Raw genomic sequence first — 19697 nt, 5'->3', positions numbered from 1 at the left:
TTCAGCCTCTGCTGCCCTCTTTTCCTTTTGCCTTCAATCCTTCCCAGCATCAGGATCTTTTTCAATGGGCTAGTTGCTTATCCTAGAAGCTGCCATCTGAGGGCTAGGCTCCTAATATAACATTAATCTAGGGGCCTCCCCAGAGACTGGGGAAGCTAGCAGGTGCCCTCTTGCTGCCTGTCCCCAGGTCACCTGAAATGATGCTATCTCTGCAATGATGCTGTGCATTCTTCTGATGCCCCAGCTTCCATGGCTATTCCTCAGGGGAACACACCACTTGATCACCTGGCTCTGGTAGGCAGCAGAGCTTAAGTTCACTAGTCCCAGAGGACTGTGTCAGAGAAACTATTCTTAACTGGTTATTCTCTCAGGGCTCAGCACAGAGGGAAGAGAAAGCAAGGCCCATCTCCCAATCTTTTTTCTAAAAGTAATCCACTCGCATACTTTGAAAGCTGCTGCTTGTGGGTCCAGCTTCCAGCCAGTCTGCATCTAGGTTCTGACTGAGATCCTCTCTCTGGGACAGTGACAGGTCTTGGTACACCCTCAACTACTGGGGAATGCTAAGAACTAAGAAGGCAGCTTGGGCAATCACAAGGGTTTAAAGGACAACAACTGGGGCTGGGGCAAACAGTAAGTTCCATCTCTTACATAAGACCACTCCTTCTTGCCTGGGAGAAGTGGCTGTTTTATCTATTGCATAGAAACTAACACAGAAAAATCAAGGGAAATGAAGAAACAGAGAAAATAATTTCCAAACAAAAGTACAAGATAAAAACTTCAGAAGCAGACCTTCATGAAATGGAGATAGGTAATTTACCTGATAAAGAGTTCAAAATAATGGTCATGAAGGTGCTCACTGAGATCAGGAAAACAATGCATGAGCAAGTGAGAATTTCAATAGAGATAGAATATGTAAAAAAGTGCCCAACAGATTTAGTGCAGGTCAAAGCTATTTTAATGAGAAGTAATGGGTGGAGTGATAAGATAGAAAGCAGGCTGGATGGGTTAGCAAAATAGGGATGAAATATAGGGAAATGGGGCTTCCCAGGTGGTGCTAGTGGTAAAGAACCCGCACGCCAGTGCAGGAAACATAAGGGACTTCGGGTTCAATCCCCGAGTCCGGAAGATCACCTGGAGTAGGAAATGGCAACCAGTATTCTTGCCTGGAGAATCCCATGGACAGAGGAACCTGGAGGGCTACAAGTTGGACAAGACTGAGCACATCAGTGTTACTTCAGGGTCGAAGTAGTTGTTAGAGAGTGGAGAGTGGAAACTTTGGTTGACCAGAGAAAGAAAGGTTTCCAGGTAGTGTTGGCGACTTATATAAAGTTAGTGATCAATTTGCCCTGTTGTGTATCTTTCTTTACTTGGCTCATCAGATGTCACTGCAAAGAAAGCAGGTAGTTTGGGGCTTGTCAAGAGGGGGTGCCACATTCTAGAAAGGTAAGAGAGTTCTGCTGCTGCTGCTGCTGCTGCTGCTAAGTCGCTTCAGTCGTGTCCAACTCTGTGTGACCCCATAGATGGCAGCCCACCAGGCTCCCCCGTCCCTGGGATTTTCCAGGCAAGAACACTGGAGTGGGTTGCCATTTCCTTCTCCAATGCAGGAAAGTGAAAAGTGAAAGTGAAGTTGCTCAGTCGTGTCCAACTCTTCGAGACCCCATGGACTGCAGCCCACCAGGCTCCTCCGTCCATGGGATTTTCCAGACAAGAATACTGGAGTGGGGTGCCATTGCCTTCTAGAAAGTAGTTATTAAAACAGTAGGCCTTGTCTGAAATGTAAGAAAATAGGAAATAAAAAGGAAGAGGTTAGAAGTAGAGGTGAAGGGACTTCCCTGGTGGTCCAGTAGCTAAGACTCCATGCTCCCAATGCAGGGGGTCTGGGTTCTATCTCTGGTCAGGGAACTAGATCCCATGTGCCACAACTAAGAGTTTGCAGGCTGCAACTAAAGATTTTGCATCCTGCAACCAAAAAAAAAAAAAAAAGATACTACATGCCTTCATTAAAAGAAAAAAAAAATTTAGAGGTTAAGGTCCCAATGAAGATGAAGAAGAGTTGTAGTGGGTGTAGCTGAATTAGCAAACTGGGAATGTCTGAGAATAAGATGTCTGAATTGATGCTTTGGCAAGCAGAGAAGTTACGATAGTATTGATCATGCCTAAGACATAACATTGGGAGAGGATGGCCAAAGTACAGTGCAGGAGGGGGACATCGAGGATTAGGAAAGGCCACAGTGGTGGGTGCTTGCCATAGAGGTGAAAACAGGATGGCATTGAATGAAGGGGAGTTTGGAGAGGGTGCAGCGGTGAGGACAGAGAAAGGACAGGTGCCAGGAACCTCAAAGGATAAGTGTTTTAGAATTTTGTTTTCTGTTTTTCAAAAGAATCATGATCTGCGAGTAGTAATGGTGCTCTGTGGCACAGACAGAGCTCAGAGGACAGGACGTAGGTGAATTTGCTGGTTAAATGGTAGCAATTCCAAAGGACACAGTGGAAAACCTGAGGTGGTTGAGAACTGGGCCAGAAAGCAAAGAAACAGTAAGATCTTTGCCTCCTACAAACTGATCTCCAGTTGCTGGTTTGCTCATGAAAAGGGCTCTCTTACCACCAGCTAACCTCTGCTCTGCCTCTGGACCCTTCAGGGCTCAGGCATGACAGACTGAACTGCAGTCACTAAACTAAAGGACTATCCCTGTGTTGCACCATAGTCTCTGGTTGCTGAAATCCAGCTCCTGAGAGGTGAGCTGGGCAAATAGGTGAAATCCCTTAGTAGGTGAGATCTCCCTTTACTCTTTCCTCTCCTCCCTAACTCATCAAATCCCTCCCCCTTCTGTTGGTGGATACTTGCATGGACATATGTTCTTAATATTCGTCTAAAGCAAACATACAGACCTAACGAGAAAGAGAAGTTGCTGCCAAAAGGCTATACATGTTTCCCAAAGTTACTTATTATTACAAAAAGGCATGGCTTATCTCATTTGCAGATTATTCATACCATTAACCTCCCATTAAGGAGGTTAAGGAGTCAGTAATATTTAAAATAGGGCCATAAGTAGTTTAATTGTTTATGGTCCACTCTTGTTTAATGTTTTCCAAAACAAACAAACAAACAAACAAACAAAACATAGGACAGAGAAACAGAATCACCTGCACTCCCAACTTTTGTGTTAAGACATTTTATTCTGCTCTCGAAGGAGACTAAAGCTGAGTCCAGGGAAATGCTTTTCCTACCGGTTTCCTGTGTGCATGGGAATGATGACTGGTGGTCAGGGACTGACCCAGAGTCAGCAGGGGCACAGCCACTGCCTCCTTCCTGTCCCCACTGCTGCAGTCTACCGTGTACCCTTAGGTGAGTTGAAAGTCACTTTTGATTGGGAAGACAATGGCTGTTGAGGAGGATGAGCATAAGGAGACCTGAGGTGCAGCAACAATTCTCAGGAATTCATTCCTGCTTTATCCTTGGTATAACAGATACATACAACCTTTAGGATGTCACATATAGGGCAGAAGTATAAAGGTCCCAGGAAAAGAGGCGAGGATTGTGTTTCCTTTTCTGTATCTTTTACAACTTCCCAAATTAAAGCCTATTTAGGCACCTGTCATTACCTGGGAATCACTCCAAAGGTCTCTATTGCAAATACAGTGGTTAGGTTACAGAAACTGCAATAAAGAAAAATATTAAAGATTAGATTAAATACAATACATAAAAGACTCTGGCCCATCTCTATGGTAACCAAATCAGGTATAATCTTAGTTAAGGTGTCATTTTCTTTTTTTATTTTTTGTTTCAAGATAGTTAGTAATTTTATTACTACCAAAAGAAATTTTAATCAAGCTGAGTATTGCCTTCCATTTTCCAGAGAAAAATCTCCACTGTAATGAATGGGAATTATGAATGAAATATATTTTAATGTATACTCCTTTCTTTGTTCTGTTGATAATTTCACTGCAAAATCGCAGTGGGAAGACTGATGTGCAAGAATTGATAAACATTTTGTTCCCTTCAGTGGACAACTTCACTAATTTCATTAGTTTCATTTTATTTTTTGCATTTTTTAAAAATTGAAGTATAGTATAGTTGATTTACAAAGTTGTATTAATTTCAAGTGTAAAGCAAGGTGATTCAGTTATACATTTATCTATTCTTTTTCAGATTCTTTTCCCTTATAAGTTATTATAAAATTTGAGTATAGTTCCCTCTGCTAAATGATAGACCCTTGTTGTTTATCTGTATTATATACAGTAGTCTCTGTATGCTAACCCAACCTTCTAATTTATCCCTCCCATCTTTTTTCCCTTTGGAAACCATAAATTTGCTTTCTATGTCTGTGAGTCTATTTCTGTTTTGTGAATAAATTCATTTTTGTCCTTTTTTAGGACATATAATATCCACATATAAGTGATATTATATGATATTTGTCTCTGTCTTGCTTATTTCACTTAGTATGGTAATCTCTAGGTCCATCCCTGTTGCTGCAAATGGCATTATTTCCTTCATGTTTGTGGCTGAGTAATATTCTGCTGTGTGTTTGTGTGTGGGTGTATAAAACATCTTCTTTATCCACTCACCTGTTGATAGACATTTAGGTGGCTTCTATGTCCTGGCCATTGTAAATAGTGATGCAGTGAACACTGAAGTGCATGTAACTTTTCAGATTATAGTTTCCTCCAGAAATATGCCCAGGAGTGGGATCCCTTGATCATATGGTAGCTCTATATTTAGCTTTTTAAGAAACCTCCATACTGTTCTCCATAGTGGCTGTACCAATTTACATCTCTACAACAGTGTAGGAGAGTTCCCTCTTCTCCACATCCTTTCTGTGAAAGTGAAATTCGCTCAGTTGTGTCCGACTCTCTGCGAGCCCATGGACTATATATAGTCCATGAAATTCTCCAGGCCAGAATACTGGAGTGGGTAGCCATTCACTTTTCCAAGGGATCTTCCCAATCCAGGGATCAAGCCCAGGTCTCCCACATTGCAGGTGGATTCTTTACCAGCTGAACCACCAGGGAAGCCCTAGCATTTATTATCTGTAGACTTTTTGGTAATGGCCATTCTGATGGATGTAAGGTGATACTTCATTGTAGTTTTGATTTGCATTTCTATGATAATTATCAATGTCAGATATTTTTTTCATGTACCTTTTGGTCATCTCTGTGTGGAGAAATGTCTATTTAGATCTTTGGCCCATTTTTTTTGATTGGGTTATTTGGGTTTTTTTTTATATTGAGCTATATGAGCTGTTTGCAAATTTGTGAAATTAATCACTTGTCAGCAGAATTGTTTGCAGATATTTTCTCCCAGTCCACAGGTTGTCTTTTCATTTTGTCTATGGTTTGTTTTGCTGTGCAAAAGCTTTTAAGTTTAACTAGGCCCCATTTGCTTATTTTTGTTTTTATTTTTATTACTCTAGGGGATGATCCAAAAAGATATTGCTGTGATTTATGTCACAGTGTTCTGCCTGTGTTTTCATCTGTGAGTTTTATAGTATCCAGTCTTACATTTAGGCTTTTAATCCATTTTGAATTTAATTTTATACGTGGTGTTAAAGAATGTCCTAATTTTATTCTTCTACATGTAGCAGTTCAATTTTCCCAGTACCATTTATTGAAGAGTGGTACTTTTTTCCAATGTATATTTTTGCCACCTTTGTCATAGAGTAATTGACCATAGATGTGTGGGTTTACCTCTGTCTTTCTATCCTGTCCCATTGACCTATATTTCTATTTTTGTGCCAAACTGTTTTGATAACTGAAGCTTCATAGTGTAGTCTGAAGTCAAGGATCCTGATTCTTCCAGCTCCATTTTTCTTTCTTAGGATTACTTTGATTACTTGAGGTCTTTTGTATTTTCATAGAAATTTTAAGATTTTTTTGGTTCTAGTTCTGTGAAAAATACAATTGGTAATTTGAAAATGATTGTTTTGAATCTGTAAATTGCTTCGGGTAGTATAATCATTTTGGCAGTATTGATCCTTCCAATCCAAGAACATGGTATATCTTTCTAGTTGCATCATCTTCAATTTCTTTAATCAGCAGTTTTCAGAGGTTTATCCCTAGGTATTTTATCTCTCAAAATTTAACATATTTCTTGGAATGAGATAGTATATAACTAAATAAACATTAATATATGATTTCATCTATCTTCATGTGGGAGAAGAGAGAGGAAAAGAGCTTAATTTTATTGAGTCCTTGCTATGTGCCCAGCAAAATTAGAGATTTTTACCCAGATACATCATTTAATCCTCAGGATAAAGATAGGTTTTACTGACTTACTTTGCAGATAAATAAACTTAAAAAGACTGCTATTTGCTTAAGACTAGATAGTTACTAGGGGCAAAATTTGGACTCAAACCAAAGTAGACTCTCTAGCATAATGTTCTCAAGGTCCATTGATATTGTTTCCAGTGACAAGATATCCTTCTTTTTATGGCCAGATAATATTCTATTGTACATATACCACATTTTCTATAACAATTCATCCATCCTTGGACACTTACATTTGTTCCATATCTTGGCAATTGTAAATAATGCTGCAGTGGACATTTAGTTCAGTTAAGTCCAGTTGCTCAGTCATGTCCAGCTCTTTGCAACCCCATGGACTGCAGCACGCCAGGCTTCCCTGGCCATCATCAACTCCTGGAGCTTGCTCAAACTCATGTCCATCAAGTCAGTGATGCCATCCAACCATTTCATCTCCTGTTGTCCCTTTCTCCTTCTGCCTTCAACTTTTCCCAGCATTAGGGTCTTTTCCAATGAGTCAGTTTTTCACATCAGGTGGCCAAAGTATTGGAGCTTCAGCTTCAGCATCAGTCCTTCCGATGAATATTCAGGACTGATTTCCTTTAGGATGGACTGGTTAGATATCCTTGTAGTCCAAGGGACTCTCAAGAGTCTTCTCCAACACCACAGTTCTTTATGGTCCAACTCTCACATTCATACATGACTACTGGAAAAAACCATAGCTTTGACTAGACAGATCTTTGTCAGTAAAGTAATGTCTCTTCTTTTTAATATGCTATCTAGGTTGGTCATAGCTTTTCTTCCAAGAACAAGCATCTTTTAATTTTATGGCTGCAGTCACCATCTGCAGTGATTTGGTAGCTCCCCAAAACAGTCTTTCACTCTTTCCATTATTTCCCCATCTATTTGCCATGAAGTGATGGGACCAAATGCCATGATCTTAGTTTTCTGAATGTTGAGTTTTAAGCCAACTTTTTCACTCTCCTCTTTCATTTTCATCAAGAGGCTCTTTAGTTACTCTTTGCTTTCTGCCATAAGGGTGGTTATCATATTGCATATCCAAGCTTACTGATATTTCTCCTGGCAATCTTCATTCCAGCTTGTGCTTCCTCCAGCCCAGCATTTCTCATGATGTACTCTGCATATCAGTTAAATAAGCAGGGTGACAATATACAACCTTCAGGTACTCCTTTCACAATTTGGAACCAGTCTGTTGTTCCATGTCCAGTTCTAACTGTTGCTTCTTGACCTGTATACAGTTTTCTCAGGAGGCAGGTCAGGTAGTCTGGTATTCCCATCTCTTTCAGAATTTTCCACAGTTTGTTGTGATCTAAATAGTCAAATGCTTTGGCATAGTCAATGAAGCAGAAGTAAATATTTTTCTGGAACTCTCTTGCTTTTTCTGTGATCCAATGGATGTTAACAATTTGATCTCTGGTTCCTCTGCCTTTTCTAAATCCAGCTTGAACATCTGGAAGTTCACGGTTCACGTACTGTTGCAGCCTAGCTTGGAGAATTTTGAGTGTCACCTTGATAGTATGTGAATGAGTGAAATTGTGTGGTAGTTTGAACATTCTTTGGCATTACTCTTCTTTGGGATTGAAATGAAAAGTGACCTTTTCCAGTCCTGTGGCCACTGCTGAGTTTTCCAAATTTGCTGGCATATTGAGTGCAGCACTTTCACAGCATCAGTTTTTAGGATTTGAAATAGCTCAGCTGAAATTTCATCACCTCCACTAGCTTTGTTTGCAGTGAACATGGGGGTGCATATATCTTTTCAAGTTGGTGTTTTTGTTTACTTTAGATAGCACAGAGGAATGGAACAGTTGAATCATATGGTAGATTCTATTTAATATTTTCAGAAACCTCCATAACTGTTTTCCATAATGGCTACATAAATTTACATTCCCACCTACAGTGCACAAGGGTTTCCTTTTCTTTACATGCTCATCAACATTTACCTCTTATCTTTTTGGTAACAGTCATTCCAACAGGTGTGAGGTGATATATCACTGTGGTTTTGATTCATATTTCTCTGATAATTAATCATATTGTAGACCCTTTCATGTACTTGTTGGCCATCTGTATATCTTCTTGGCAAAAATGTATAATTAGTTCCATTTTAAAATTGGATTGTTTTTCCTTTTTGATATTGAGTTATATGAGTTCTTTACATATTTTGATATTAACCCCTTATCAGATATATAATTTGCAAATATTTTCTCTCATACTGTAGGTTGCCTTTTCATTTTATTGTGGGTTTCCTTTGCTGGGCAGAAGCTTTTTAGTTTGAGATAGTTTCACTTATATTTTATTTTGTTGGTGTCAAATAAAAAAATACGGCAAAGACTCACATATAGGAGCTTACCATCTATATTTATTTCTAGGAGTTTTATGGTTTTAGGGCTTACATTGAAGTCTGTGTTCCATTTGCAGTTAATTTTTGTGTATGGTGTTAGATAGTGGTCTAATATCATTCTTTCACAGGTCTAATGTTCCCAACATTGTTTTTGAAGAGATTGTCCTTTCCCCCACTGTATATTCTTGGCTACTTTGTCATAAATTAAGTGCCTGAATATGTGTGAGTTTATTTCTGGAGACTTCTGTTTTATCCCATTGATCCATATGTCTTTTTAAATGTATATCATACTGTTTTGATTATTGCTTTGCAATATAGTTTGAAATCAGAGAGTATGATGCTTCCAGCTTTGTTGTTCTTTCTCAAGACTGCTTTGGCTTTGGGGGATCTTTTGCGGTTGCATACAAATTTTAGGATAGTTTGTTCTATTTCTGTGAAAAACATCATTGGAATTTTGATAAGGGTTGCTTTGAATCCGTAGATTGGTTGGGTAATATGGAACTTTTTCTTCCTCTTCATTTTTTCTTTATTTTGAAGAGCTTTCCACTCAGCTCCTTTTCTCATAACCCTCAGTTCCTTTACTGTGGGTATGTCTTAAAAGCTCTTTTCTTCTAGTATGTCAGTTAACTTATTCACTGTGGAAGATGCCCACATTTGTATTTTCAAAACTCTTTACCATCAGCTATTCTCTCCAGCTCTAGTCCTAAAGCATCTGTCTATCAATGTGGGAGACCTAGGTTTGATCCCTGGGTCAGGAAGTTTCCCTGGAGAAGGAAATGGCAACCCACTCCAGTACTCTTGCCTAGAAAATCCCATGGACAAAGGAGCCTGGTGCAGGCTACTGTCCATGGGGTTGCAAAGAATTGGACATGACTGAGCAATTTCACTTCACTTCATTTCAGGACATCTTCACTCAGATATTTCATTGTCCTCTCACATGCAAAGTCAGAACTCTTATCTCATTATTGCCTGCAAAGCAAAACCACCTCATTAGCTACTGTGGTCAAAGAAAATACCATAATTTTTAACCACCTAGTCTAGAAAACTTGAAACCATATAAATCCCTTGTTTTCCTTCATTTGGCACATTAGATCAATATAGTATCTCTTTCCCTGATAACTATTTATTAGACTTTTTCCTTTCCATTCTTACTGGCAACACAGCTTCCTTTGATCCTTGTCTTGTTAATTCCATTTCTCTCATTTATCTATAATTTATTTTCTGTTCATAGGATTCTTTCTTCTTGGGCTAATTTTCCTAGAAGTACTCTCTCATCACAATACTCCTCTAGTAAAGATACTAAAGAGGCTCTCTAAGACATGGTTTGAAATTGACTTCAACTTTATGAATTGCCTTGGATTAATTTCCATCCTTTGTTTTTTACATTCCTCATGCAAAGTATTGCGTTGGCCATATGAATGAACTTTTTGGCCAACCCAAAATTTTCCACCTTCTTTCACGAGCCATATACAGTATGTTAATGTCCAGCTCAATTCCATCATTAGTGTGATTTCTTTCATTTGAAGGGTCTGTCTTAGTTCTCTGACAATATAAATTCTTAATATTTCCTGTCCTCTGGGAAATTTTCTTCTAATGCTCAATATTGATTTTTCCCATCTCTGAATTATTATTGTGCTTATCAATAATATAAATGGTTATATTTGAAAAATATGTGTTTGCTCTGATTTAACCTCCTTTGGTCTTATGTGTACCCTCCACTCTTCCTTCCCCAACCAGTTTAATTACAAGTATCTTGAAGGCTGAGATTATCCTTATGCTCTATTTTGCATCTATCATAGCAATGAAACATAGTAAAGTACTCAGAATGTTAACTGTGAATAGATTATGTTGAACATGAAATCCTCTCTTACTGCCACAGAATGTTTAATATGATTGCTCCAAAGTGAAAAAGCAAATATGACACGAATACTTCAGTGACATTGTGGGTTCAGTTTCAAACCACCAGAATAAAGTGAACACTGCAATAAAGCGAGTCACACCAAGTTTTTGGTTTCCCGGTGCATATAAAAGTTACATTTACACTATACCGTAGTCTATTAAGTGTGCAATAGTATTATGTCTAAAAAAAGGATGTACTTATCTTAATTAAAAATACTTTATTTCTCAAAAACGCTAACCATCATTAGAGCCTTCAATAACTCATAATCTTTTTGTTGGTGGGGGTTTGAAATATTGCAGGCATTACTAAAATGTGACACAGAGACATGAAGTGAGCAAATACTCTTGGACAAATGGCACTGATAAACCTCACTGACCAAGGGTTGCTACAGACCTTCAATGCAGTATCTTTGAAGTACAATAAAGCAAAGCATAATAAATGAGGTATGCCTGTAATTGGATAGCTGGGTGATATCAAATTAAATCAAGAAAATAAAAATGCAATTTTTAGAAACTAACAGTGGAAAGAGTGGCTGACTATTTTTCTGGGCTCCAAAATCACTGTGGATGGTGATTGCAGCCATGAAATTAAAAGACGCTTGCTCCTTGGAAGGACAGTCATAACCAACCTAGACAGCCTATTAAAAATCAGAGACATTACTTTGCTGACAAAGATCCGTCTAGTCAAGGCTACGGTTTTTCCAGTGGTCATGTATGGATGTGAGAGTTGGACTATAAAGAAAGCTGAGCACAGAAGAATTGATGCTTTTGAACTGTGGTGTTGGAGAAGACTCTTGAGAGTCCCTTGGACTGCAAGGAGATCCAACCAGTCCATTCTGAAGGAGATCAGTCCTGGGTGTTCATTGGAGGGACTGATGTTGAAGATGAAATTCCAATACTTTGGCCACCTGATGCGGAAAGCTGACTCATTGGAAAAGACCCTGATGCTGAGAAAGATTGAGGGAAGGAGGAGAAGGGGACGACAGAGGATGAGATGGTTGGATGGCATCACCGACTCAATGGACATGGGTTTGGGTGAACTCCGGGAGCTGGTGATGGACAGGGAGGCCTGGCATACTGTGGTTCATGGGGTTGCAAAGAGTCAGACAACTGAGCGACTGAACTGAACTGAATGCTAAAACTATTATAATGGAACATGTATATTCACCTATAGTTTGGATCCAGGATCTTCACACGAAACACATATATTCCAGAATGGTCCAAGGGCCAAACCAAATGGTTATAGTTAGACTTGTTGATGATCTCATATGGTTGAGTTAAATCTCCTGGTTTTCCAATAGCATAAGAAAAACAATGCTTATAGTTCTGAATAGAAAACAAAAAACTTAAGGTCATTATCTGAATTTTATAAACAAAATTATATTCCCATATGTTTATTTTGGAAAATTATTTAAAGATATAATAATTATTCCCATCTCTTCTATCATTTTAGTGTTGTATATTAACAGTATTTTTAGAGGCTATCTTGGGTTAAAGTCTGATTAAAAGTGAAGCTTAGTGAAAGCAAGTACTTTATTTGCAAACAATAATAAATTAGGTTGTTGAGAATCTGTAAGTATTTTATTTCCCTAAAAAGTACAAAGTTCTTCATGGATACTTAATGTAGGTACAGATACAATTTTGATTATAAGGTATGGATACAATAGTAGTTAAATTGATAGCTTTCCATGAATGATGTCAGATTTGTGATCACCAAAGAAGATTTAGCTTTGGGACCAGGGACCAGGCTTGGTCACTCAAGAGCTTTTGTGTAGCAGAGTTTTACTAAAGTAAAAGGACTTCCCTGGCGGCTCAGACGGTGAAGCATCTGTCTAGAATGTGGGGGACCTGGGTTTGAGCCCTGGATTGGGAAGATCCCCTGGAGAAGGAAATGGCAATCCACCCCAGTATTATTGCCTGGCAATCCACCCAGTATTATAAATGGAAAATCCCATGGACAGAGGAGCCTGGTAGGCTACAGTCTATGGGGTCACAAAGAGTCGGACACAACTGAGCGATTTCACTTTTTTCACTAAAGTAAAAAAAGGGACAGAGGAAGCTTCTGACGTAAACATTAGAAGGGGGACAGAAAATGCCCAACTAGCTAGTCTTATGAAGGCCTTATATACTTTAACCAGACCCACTCCCATCACAATACATCTTAAATTAACAAGATTAGAACTAACAATAGAAAGGTCTTACCAGACTGACTTCCCCAACATACACATTAATACAACAAGATTAGTCAGAAGGTTCTTGTTAAGAAGGAGAAATATGTCCTTGAACAGGATACATTGTTATTATATAATCATTAATACAGAGCTTAGGGAAAAACATACCCTTGAGCAAGATGAGTTTTGTAGTGGTATTATTAGCTGTGGGCTTAAAAAAATAAGTGACTAAGGCTAAGGAATGTAGGAAAAAAAAGTTTGTCCCTTTTCTCCTCCTGGAGAGCCCTGGACTCCTTCCTTGAGGGCCCTGTACTTCTTATGACCTACCTAAGAATCAGCTCTCTCAAAATCTTCCCCTAGGAGTTTTATTTATTCCCATTTACCACTACTGTCTCTCTGTGGGTCTCAAGATACAAACTGAAAAGGATATTTGTTTATCTCTTGTTCCCCTTTTTAAAAGCACAGACACTATATTTTTTAAAAGTCACTTTATTAAAGCTATGCTTAGAAAATAAAATCCTAAAATAATACATGGCATTTCTTCTGGATACTTGTAGATCCTGTATGCTTTTACACCCTACTTAAAGTGTTGCTCATCTCTTTGTCATGCATTTTCACTGTGGCTGAATTCTTTCTATAGCTTTTGAATGAGTAACTCCCATTTGATTTATTCAAGTGGTAATTATTTCTTGGGCTTTTCTTCACATTATTCCTACATTTTGACAATTTTCAATATGCAGATATTGTGTACTTTCTTAACTCTACTTGGTTTTGATGATAATCAGTAACAGTTCATATAGTCCCTGGCCTCATGAATTACTATTCATTTGTAGCCAAGGACTTCTTGGATTACTATAGAGTCACGTCCAGAAACTCAGCTCACATCCTGAGTTATTAAGTATGTAGCTAGCCATTCATAATCCACATTCTCCCTTTCCTTCTCAAACTCTATTAACGTTAACTTGGAAGAACCTGTGAAAATGCCACCTTTGTTTGTGAGCCCTTCAGATTTTCTCTTGAGAAATTACAGTCTGTAAGCTACTTCCCAGGTCTTTATACAAATGTCTTTCATCCTTACAGAATCAGGACTATGCAGTAACTAGTGCAGCTCTAAGAACTGGAAGGTTATTTCATTTCAGGTATATGTTTCAGGAAGACAGTACCCCTGATTGCCATGTTGAATAAATACATAGTGACACTGTTTAGTAAGCATAGCCTTACTCACTAGGACATAACTAGTCTTTGTAGGTACCTGCCTTGGAGAACGGAGAAGGCAATGGCAGCCCACTTCAGTACTCTTGCCTGGAAAATCCCATGGATGGAGGAGCCTGGTAGGCTGCAGTCCATGGGGTCGCTAAGAGTCGGACACGACCAAGCGACTTCACTTTGACTTTTCACTTTCCTGCATTGGAGAAGGAAATGGCAACCCACTCCAGTGTTCTTGCCTAGAGAATCCCAGGGATGGGGGAGCCTGGTGGGCTGCCGTCTGTGGGGTCGCACAGAGTCGGACACGACTGAGTGACTTAGCAGCAGCAGCAGCAGCCTTCTATTATATTCAAACTCCAGACTGAATCCATCCTTTCAGTGGTGAGATTTTTGTTTCTCATATGGTAGAACTGAACACTTAAGGCCTGGTGTGGGCACTTCAGAATTCTTTATAGAATGTAAGCCACTATTTCAATGTTTCTAGAATGTGGTCCCCAGATCAGCATCCCTTGGGAACTTGTTAGAAATACAAATTTGGGGGCTTAGCCCCAGATCTGATGAATCAGAAACTTTGGAGGTAGGACCTGGAGATCTGTTTTAGCAAGTCCTCTAGGTGATTCTGATGTCACCTCTACGTAATTCTAAAATTTGAGAAGTACCGCACTGTATTGGGGTTTCCCTGGTGGCTCAGTGGTAAAGAATCTGCCTGCCAATGCAGGAGACACCAGTTCAGTCCCTGGGTTGGGAAGATCCCTTGGAGAAGGAAATGGCAACCCACTGGGAAGTCCCATGGACAGAGGAGCCTGGTGGGCTATAGTCCATGGGATTGCAAAAGAGTCAGACACAACTTAGCAACTAAATAACAACAATAGTATATCGTACTGATTGAGGTGAGCTACCTGAATGCTAGTTATCAAGTAGCTCATTGCTTCCTAGGACTATGTTATTTTATCATATCTTATAACATTTGGGTGCCCTTTGTGGGATTTTGAGCCAGAGTGTTACCTACATCTATTCTCAACCCCAGATTCTTGGATGCCCTTCAGTAAGAAGTTAGAAGGGTAAGTTTTGTTTTTAACTGATTCCATTACTAGTTTAATTCCTTATGATTTTTAAATAGCTGAATAATACTCCTTATAATAGGTAGATGACCTATAATTAATTAATTGGCTTCACAAATATATACTGAGCACCTGTCATGGGTCAGATGCTAGTGAAAACAACAAGCAAAATTCCCTTCCCTTATGGAGCCTACATCTTAGCTGGGGAGTCAGATAATGTATAAGATAAATAAGTAGACTATGTAATATATCAGGGAGTTATAAATGCTAATGACATTTAAGAAAATAGGGGAGGGAGATAGGAACTGTCATGGGGTGATGTTTAAATTTTTCAGTGGAGTGGCCAGGGAAATCTTCATTGACTAGTTGATTTTTAAGTAAAGACCTGAAGAAAGGTATTAGCTAGTCATGATGGGGGTCGGCAGGGGATGCGATACAGGAAGTCCTGTTGGCTTTGTCATAACTCTAAGTGATATCAGAACCATTGCTTGGTTTTTAAGCAGAAGAGTGGCATGTTCTGATTTATGTTTTAGCAGCATCACGCTTGGTGCTATGTTGTGAACAGATTCATGGTGGGCAAGGCTGAAGCAGAGAGACCAGTTAGGATGCTGTGATGATATCCCAGATGGTTGGTGATGGTGGCTTGAAATAGGGTGGTGACCAAATCTGAATACATTTTGAAGAAAGAGCCAACGAGATTTACTGAAGGACCAAATGTGGACCACAAGATGACACGCAGAGGCTTTTATCCTGACCAAACTGGGAGGATGGAATTTCTATTAACTGAGGTAGAGAAGAATACTGGAGGGGCTCGTTTGGAGGGTGGATACCAGAAGCTCAGTTTCTGACATGTTAAATTTGAAGCACTATCAGTTTTCTCTTTTGCTGGAATATTCCCAGCAGTAATATGTGGTTATGTCTCTCAACTATTAAAAGATTTTTTTCCTTCACCCATTGCTCTCCAGCTACTACACTGTTTCTCTTCTTTACTACAAAACTCCTTTGCAGAGATATCTGTTCTTGCTGCTTTGAACTTTTTTTTCCTTGCTAATTAAACCTACTTCAGTAAGGTTTTGTCTCTCACTATCCTACCAAAACTCATCCTGTCAAGGTTATCTCTATGTTACTGAAGTAAATAATCATTTTTTTTCAGTCCTCATCATAGTTGACCTATTTTAGTAGTGAATTTAGCACCGTTGATCCCTCCCTCCTTCGAGGAGACTTGATTAATAGGAAGTCCAGAACATCATATTTGCCTGGATTTTCTCGTGCTTCTTGGATTACTCTTTTTTTACCTCCTTTGTGTGCATGTGTGCTAAGCTGCTTCTGTTGTGTCTGACTCCGTGCAACCCCATGGACTGTAGCCCACCAGGCTCCTCTGTCCATGGGATTCTCCAGGCAAGAATGCTGGAGTGGGTTGCCATGCCCTCCTCCAGGGGATCTTCCCGACCCAAAGATGGAACCCATGTCTCTTATGTCTCCTGCATTGGCGGGTGGGTTCTTTACCACTAGCGCCACCTGGGAAGCCCTTTACCTTCTTTACCACTCCTCATGTACTCCATCTCTAAATATTGAAATGATCCAAGATTTAGTCCTTTTCTTTTTTTATCTATATCAGGGGTTCCTAACCTCATAGTGAGTGTGTATAAATATGTAAATATAGATTTTAAAATATAAATAAAATTGTGAAAGTGAAGTCGCTCAGGTGTGTCCAACTCTGTGACTCCATGGACTGTAGCCTACCAGGCTTCTCCATCAAGGGATTTTCCAGGCAAGAATACTGGAGTGGGTTGCCATTTCCTTCTCCAGGAGATCTTCCTGACTCAGGGATTGAACCCAGGTCTCCCACATTGTAGGCAGCTGCTTTACCATCTGAGCCACCAGGGAAGTACAAATAAATAAAAATTGTATCTTATTTTATTTTTATGTGGACCCCTTTGGCAATCTAGTGAAGCCTACAACTACTATTGTGTGAGGCCCCTCTCACAATAATGTTTTTAAAAGCATAATGTAACACAGGTTGCATTACAAAGGAAACTAGTTATAAGGAATAATAGCTGTCAAAATATTAAAAACAAACAAAAATATTAAAAACAATAGGGCAACATATTTCATGTTTTAAAATATGTGCTTCTCTATATAAAATTAGATAAAAGGGTTTTGCACCAGATTTAATAACTACAATAATTTTCTTGGTGAAGTAGGAAGCAAGTTCATTATGTAAGAATGAGGATGGGGAAAGAGTTGCTGGAGATTTAAAGAGAGAGGAGAAAGCCTGCAATAGCTATTTGTGAGGGGGAGAAGGAACAAGCTGAAGAAATACAGTAATGTTTGCTGGGCAGTATTGTGGGACCATTTTAATCATGAAATGAAAGTGAAACAAGTCAGTGAGGGTTTGTTTTTCTCTGACCACAGTCAGGTGCTAAGGTGGGTAGTTGAATTTAACCAGGGATGTGATTAGCTATAGAAATATAAAGAAGTGAGGGGAGCAAAGGAATTGAGGGTATATATTAATAGAGTGATATGATTATTGACTGTGGAATTTAAAATAAAAAGGAAAAGAGAACTGGGGGTGCAGTGAGGGTGGTAGGACCAGTGAGTTGAAGGTTATATTGAGTTGGAAGAACTGTTCAAAGGATTGTTGGAGTAAAGCTCCTAGAATCATGTTACTGGGAAGACAGGGAGTAATGGGTGGAAAATGGATGGTGTGGACTTGGGAATACAGAGGAAAATACACATTGTTCATCTCTGTCTAGACATGTGTAGATTCTGCTGGAAAAGCAAAAATAATATTCTTATTGTAGGGTTTACATTTTAAAGGCTGAAGTATCTTCTATGTCACATGCTATTCATGAGATATGATTTGATTTGCCAAATAAAATAGTTGCAATTTAAGAAGATTCAATTGAAAAAAATTGAAAACAGTATGGTAATTGGTATTCAGAAAAGATCTTTTAGTTATATAAGAATTGAAATGTCAGGCATTCTTTAGAAAGATTCAGTCTCAGTGCTTTAACATGTGTTTCAGATATTTAATAGTCTGTAGATAGATTTTCAGAAGAGAAAATTAAAACAAAATTGTTAGTAATGCAGAGCAACAGAAGATCAAACAGAATTAAGATGAAACATTTTAGAATAGAACAGATAAACTGGATTTGATTTACAAAATCAAACTTAAACCCGAAGTATTTTCTTTAAGCACTTATTAATACTAAAATGCCAAGTTAGTTATTGTAAATAAATAATTTACAAGGTAATGTTTTTCTTACCTCAGGTCCCCAGACTTCTTCTAACGGGAGGTGCTTGTTAAGCTCAATCATTGAATTCCATGTTTGAGCTTCATTCAAACAACCACTCTGTCAAAAGATTTTATATACACAGAAAGATTATATATATACAGAAAGATTATATATATATGTTTGCATGTCAATTTATTTCTAAGTATTTAATTAGTGCCATTGGAAATTATACATCTAATTTTTAATTATTTAAATGTTTGCTGATATATAGAAAAAATGGACTTTTGTATATTGATCTTGTACAGAGACAACTTTTTAAACTCAGTTGTTAATTTTAATTATTTCAGATGAACAATCACTATCTGTGAATATGACAGTTTTATTTCTTCCTTTCCAACCCTTTTATTTTTATTGCTTATATTTTCCCTTATGATAAACATCTAGAACAATGTTGTAGAGAAATGGTTAAAACAGGCCTCCTTGTTTCATTCCTGATTTCAGAAGGAAGACTTTCACATTTCTACCATTAAGTATGATGTTTTATGGGCTTCCCAGGTAGCTCAGCTGGTCAAGAATCTGACTACAATGCAGGAGACCCTGGTTCAATTCCTGGGTCAGGAAGTTCCCCTAGAGAAGGGATAGGGTACCCACTCCAGTTTCTTGGACTTCCCTGGTGGCTCACAGTAAAGAATCCACCTGCAATGCAGGAGACCTGGGTTCAGTCCCTGGGTTGGGAAGATCCCCTGGAGGAGGGCATAGCAACCCACTCCAGTATTCTTGCCTGGAGAATCTGCATGGATGGAGGAACCTGGTGGGCTACAGTCCATGGGTTGCAAAGAGTTGGACACGACTGAGCAACTAAGCACAGCAGCATGATGTTTTATACGGGTTTTTTTTGTATCCACATTTTATTAAGAAAGAAGTACCATTTATTTATAATTTTATAAGATTTATTTTTAAGTAGTGTTATATATGGATGATACATTTTTAATAAATTTTATTAAACATTTGTTTGGCCGTGCTGGGTCTTTGTTGCTGCATGGTCTTTCCTCCAGTTGTGGCAAGTGTGGCAAGTGTGGCAAGTGTGGCAACTGCTTGCTAGCTGCAGTGCACAGGCTTCTCCTTGCAGTGGCTTCTCTTGCTGCAGAGCGTGAGTTCTAGGGTGAGCGGGCTTCAGGAGTTGTGGCACGTGGCTCAGTAGTTGCGACTCCTGGGCTCTAGAGTATAGGCTCAATAGTTGTGGCTCACGGGCTTAGTTGCTCTGTGGTACATGGGCTTCTCCCAGATCAGGGATCAAAAACCCATGTCTCCTGCATTGGCAGGTGGACTCCTTGCCACCATGGAAGTCAATACATTTTTAATCAAATGACTTTCCATCAACTGTTGTAATAATTGTGTTTTTTTTTCTTTATTCTGTTAATATACTGGATTACTTTGACTGCCAAGTGATATCCTCAAGTCTTAATTTATGAAATAAAGAAAGCTTGGCGTTATTTTTTAATAAGTTGCTGTATTTGATATG

The 19697-nt window shown here is 38.8% G+C and overlaps 1 protein-coding gene across 1 annotated transcript in view; it reads right to left on the bottom strand.

The window, feature by feature from the left end:
- Positions 1–19697, bottom strand: part of CATSPERE (catsper channel auxiliary subunit epsilon) — a 146338-nt gene that overhangs the window by 5670 nt on the left and 120971 nt on the right. Inside the window, exons 19-21 of the mRNA XM_040263604.1 lie at positions 18206–18292; positions 11667–11824; positions 3604–3657 (exon numbers count right to left, since the gene is read on the bottom strand). Of these exons, the coding sequence (XP_040119538.1) occupies positions 3604–3657; positions 11667–11824; positions 18206–18292 (299 nt within the window). The remainder of the gene's footprint in view (positions 1–3603; positions 3658–11666; positions 11825–18205; positions 18293–19697) is intronic.

The sequence above is a fragment of the Oryx dammah genome, unplaced genomic scaffold, assembly GCF_014754425.2.
Source record: "Oryx dammah isolate SB20612 unplaced genomic scaffold, SCBI_Odam_1.1 HiC_scaffold_21, whole genome shotgun sequence".
Lineage (NCBI taxonomy): Eukaryota > Metazoa > Chordata > Mammalia > Artiodactyla > Bovidae > Oryx > Oryx dammah.
The sequence above is the reverse complement of the archived record's forward strand: the minus strand, read 5'-3'. Positions and strand labels throughout refer to the sequence as shown.